The following is a 4,955-nucleotide window of genomic DNA, read 5'->3' as shown; positions in this document are numbered from 1 at the left end:
TATATTTATAAAGTAAATTAACTTTAATGATAAAACAGTTTATTTTTGTGAGAGACTATGTGTTTCAAGGCTGCAAAAAAGTGAATTTTAAATAGTTTCACTAATTCTTGTCCTATTTGTTAACCTTAAAAGTAGTTTCCTTCAATGAAGTGCTAAGAACCTAAAATCACATTTTATCAGTTAGACAGTCACTAGATTATTAAACACATTGCTATCAGAACTATTTTATAATATATTCAACTACTGCTTCCACTATCTGAGCTTTGCCCCAACATTCATATCCCTCTGATTCTCCTAACCAGTGTATTCCTTATTATGAAGCAAAACATACAGTCAGCGTGGTTGCATAAATATTCAATAAACAAATAAGGTCAGTGACATCTTGCACTAAAATAAAATACTGGCATATATGAAATAAGGTGGCAATTACACCTTAATAACAGAAACAAACACTTTACACATTTACACAAGACAATACAATTCATTCATTCATTCATCAAATATATTTCAGTCACTGTACTAGACACTTGAGATAAATCAGAGGGGTGGGGGGAAGAACAACCTGATCTGAAGTTTATATTTTAAGAGACTGAGGCTAACTAGACGAGATAGATAGATGAGAGATAGGTAGATATAGAGATACAGTATTCTAGAATATTGTAAATTCTGTAGGAAAAAAAAAATTGAACAAGAAAAAGGGAACCAAGGGGGCAAGCAATGAGTTGGAGGTTGAAATTTTGAATAGGATGGTAAGGTAAGCCCCAATGAGAAAATGACAAGTGAGTAAAATCTTGAGGTGAGGGATTTAGTCTTATGGATATTCAGATAGAGTGCAATGTTTCTAAAGCTCCTGCAGCCTTCACTCAGAGCAAAGAGACCAGATGGCTGGAGAGGAGGGTGTTGGGGAGAATAGTAGGTGGAAAAGTCAGAGAGGTTCAGGGCAAGACTGGGTAGAACTTTGTGTGCCATTGGCTTTTTACTCAGTGAAATAGGAGCTGTTAATTATTTTGAAAAAGGAGGATGTGGACTAATTTCCATTTTAAGAAAATGATTCTGGCTGCACTAGAGTAAATAGAATTCAAGCATAGAGGAATGGAAGCAGGAAATCAAGATGTTATTGTAATAATCCAAACGAGAGTGGAGAAGTCTGAGACCATAGTGAATGCAATGAGAAGTCAGATTCTGAATACGTTTTGGATATAGAGATGGTTAGGATATGGGAAAAGATTGGAATTAAGGATAAATCCACAGGTTATAGCCCAAGAGACTACAGCAGGATAGAGATGTTATTAATTGAGATGTGGATGACTTTGGACAGATCAGGTTTTTGTGGGCAAACATCAAGAAAGCTAACACATGGAAACTTCCATTCTATCAAGTCAGTGTTAAATGCCTTGCACAGGACCAATTGACAGGTATATAAGAGTGAACAAAACATAGTTCCAGCCCCCTTGAGAATTAACAGCCAAGTGGGCCAATTAATAAACAGATTGGGCACTCTCCATGTAAAAGGAAATTGTCTATGAGGGGCTAATGCCTATCTTCTCTAACATCACCAAATCTTGGACTATGAAAGCATAAAGGGTAAAAATGTGAGTTAAGTTTCAAACAAACTAGATCTCTTGACCCGATCGGCAGCATACTTATGAAACTAATGGAATTCATTACTAATATTACACAATAAAAAAGTATAACATGAAATTAACATACTAAATTTCCCCAAGTGCTTTATAGCCTTTATTTTATATATTCAAGTATTACTGCAAACTAACAATATCATTTCCCAAGGTAGGCTGCACACTGAGCTGACATTGACCTCATCTTTGCGATTCGGCAGGAGGGACTCCACTCTCACAACATCACGGTGGCATATTGGCGACAGGTTAGACTCAGCTACCTCGGGTGTTCCCAGATCTGTGCAAAAGCAGTGAGAGATGCACTGAAGACAGAATTCAAAGCAAATGCCGAGAAGACTTCTGGCAGCAACATAACAGTTGTAAAAGTCAAAAAGGAATAATCTGCCCTGATTTAGCTTGAATACTACATTTTCAGAGTGAAGATGTGTGGGCACATGTTATGGCAGATTGAAAACGATCTCACTTCATGGGGGAAAAAAATACCTGTCTTTTTCATAGATTGACATTGCCAATAATTTGAAGTAAGTCTCAAAAAATATATCATTTCCCATATGTTTAAATAAATGTATGATACAAGAAAACATAATAAATGAAATTAAGACTTTGAGAAAATATTCCTCTCTTTGATGTTGATCAAGCTTTGCAGCCATATCTGTTTTCTGAAAACCTTAGACTGAATGAACTATGGGTTTGACAACAACTACTATTTTCTAAAACGTAACATTTTTTTATATTATGGAAGAAATCCAAGATTATAATACATATTTTGGAATGTAAGAAAAACACAAAAGAACTCCAAAACGGGAAAAATCATGTTTAATCTCTTCTTTCAGAGTTAACCTCTGCTAATATTTTGGTGTTTGTCCTAAGGTAACATGTGTAAAAATGCATATTTTCAAGTAAATATAAGCACACATACACACTTATGTTAACAATTATCAATTTCCCTCAGAAATGATTTGGAATAAAAGAAAGATGTATGTTATATACACTACTATGTATAAAATAGATAACTAATGAGAATCTACTGTATAGCACAGGGAACTCTACTCAATGCTCTGTGGTGACCTAAATGGAAAGGAAATCTAAGAAAGAGTGTATATATGTATACGTATAACTGATTCACTTTGCTACATAGAAGAAACTAACACAACATTGTAAAGCAACCATACTCCAATAAAAATCAATCAAAAAAAAGAAAGATATATGCGTTAGATCACATACTGATTTAAAAAGGTGATTGTTAAGGTGAAAAGAAAATAGACAAATGTTATTTTCAAAAACACATTTTAAGGAAGAGTATATCTCTAAAATTTAAAAAATATATAATAGTCAAAATAATATTCAATCAAGTGATATTCACTAGATGAATATTTTATTTTCTTACAAAATTTATGCATCAAGTGAAAGAAAATTCAGTGCTCTCTCTCTCTATCTTATTAGCATTGACTTTTTAGATAAGATCTTAAAATGTATACTTTACTTTGATAATGTCATTTCTCCTAATTAAAATGCTATGGTTAATGTGTGTGTGTGTGTGCACATATGTGTATCCACTTGTTAAGTACTTCTTTCAGTCACTGGTATAATGCTAAGTGAAGAATGACGCAAAATGATATTCATAATGGCAAACATTATACAGAGCTTATGTGCCTAGCTCTCTTCTATATGCTTTCCTATTTATCAACTAATGTGAACCTCACAGCACATCAGTGAGCCAAATACGATTGCTACCACCACTTTACTAATGAGGAGAAATGAGTCACAAAGAGATGGAGTGTTTTAGCATAACTTACCCTATAGTCACACAGATAGGAAGTAGCACTAGTTTTCACACCCTGGCTATTGGGCTTTAGAATTTGTGTCCTTAACAGCTATACTCTGCTGCTTCATATAGCTTCAGCCCATCAATTTCTGTTTTATTACATGAATAGGTATTTTTTAATTATATTGGATAAGTATATATATAATTGCAAATAATCACCATTACTCTCAACTTAGCCTAATTTTTAGTCTAAATGTTTTCTGGGAGCATTTTCTCAGGCAACTTATATTTACCAATTTCATTTTACAATTATTCATCAAATTCACATTTCTATTTTTTTTCATAACGTCCCAGAAGCTTTTCTCAGATTTTAGCACCTCCTGTTATTTTCCAGTATTATCTAATCATGTTTTTCCCCCTCAGGCTTGTAAAATAAGTTATTTGTAATTCAGCTTTTCTAGTAGTAATTAACAAATAACTGTATTAGCTGATCTGGTTCTACTGTGTTTCTTAAAAGACTGCTATGTGCTTAACACTATACTTGATATTGAAATAAATCAAAGTCATGTATCTTCCCCTGGTAAAATTTACAGTTTAGTTGAAAAATAGATAGTTTACCTTCACAAACAAAAACTGTCTGTCTAAACCAGTGTTTCTCAGCTTCTTTTCATGAAACACATAATGATTTCACCAGGCTGGACATTCCAATGAGTAAATATTGTGGACGATACACAATTCCTAATTCACTAACTAAAACTTTCATATTCTTTAAGTTTATATATATGTGTGTGTGTGTGTGTGTGTGTGTATATATATATATATATATATATATATATATATATATACATAAATGTATAAAATAAAGTTCTCCACATATTAGTGAATGAGAGCATTATGAGTACAAAAATAAATTTGAATATCCCCAACTAACTTTTTTCTTCTTAAAGTATATCATTTTTAAGCTTTTCTGATTTTTGTTATTAGTAAGAAGTTACTTGCAACTATTGACATCTTGGTTTAGAATAATATTTTTCATCTCATATAGTCTTTGAGGACCCATATAGTGGTGAAAGTCTTTATTGAGAAGATGGGTTTTGAAGGATGTGTATCATGGTTATTCAACTTTTAAATGACATTATATTTTTATGTTACTATGGACTTTTACTTAAATGAATCATTCTCCTTGAATTCTGTTGTTTGCCTCAGGAACATTAAAACAACTTGTATTCAGTTTCACCAAGATCCTATACTGAATTTGTTATATAGTTCTGTATTCAAGATTGTACTATGTTGAATTGAATTAGTGTTTTCAATGTTTTTATCAACATAGCCTAGAAACAGCTTTAACTCTTCTGATGAGGACAAATACCTCACTGAAAAATATACCGGTGTTTATTTTTGCCACATACAAATAGCCAAATATATCTCCCGCTCTCTGTTCCCTGTATCTTATCATCTCCAAAGAGTCTTACTTTCTATTGACAGGCAATTATTAACACCAGAAAACAATTTTAAGATAGTTTTCACTAAGAAGCACTCAACTATTTTTTAAT

The 4,955-nt window shown here is 32.6% G+C and overlaps 1 protein-coding gene across 1 annotated transcript; it reads left to right on the top strand.

Moving 5' to 3' along the window:
- Positions 1-813: 813 nt before the first annotated feature.
- On the top strand, positions 814-2,231 carry LOC309805268 (ATP synthase subunit epsilon, mitochondrial-like; the record flags this gene model as incomplete). The annotated part of the gene is made up of 2 exons (XM_082623200.1): positions 814-912; positions 1,838-2,231. The coding sequence occupies 2 exons, from the start codon at positions 814-816 to the stop codon at positions 2,015-2,017; spliced, it is 279 nt and encodes a 92-aa protein (XP_082479326.1). The 3' UTR covers positions 2,018-2,231.
- Positions 2,232-4,955: the final 2,724 nt, after the last annotated feature.

Source organism: Mesoplodon mirus (assembly GCF_964341445.2).
Source record: "Mesoplodon mirus genome assembly, chromosome: 5".
Taxonomy (NCBI): domain Eukaryota; kingdom Metazoa; phylum Chordata; class Mammalia; order Artiodactyla; family Ziphiidae; genus Mesoplodon; species Mesoplodon mirus.
The sequence above is the reverse complement of the archived record's forward strand: the minus strand, read 5'-3'. Positions and strand labels throughout refer to the sequence as shown.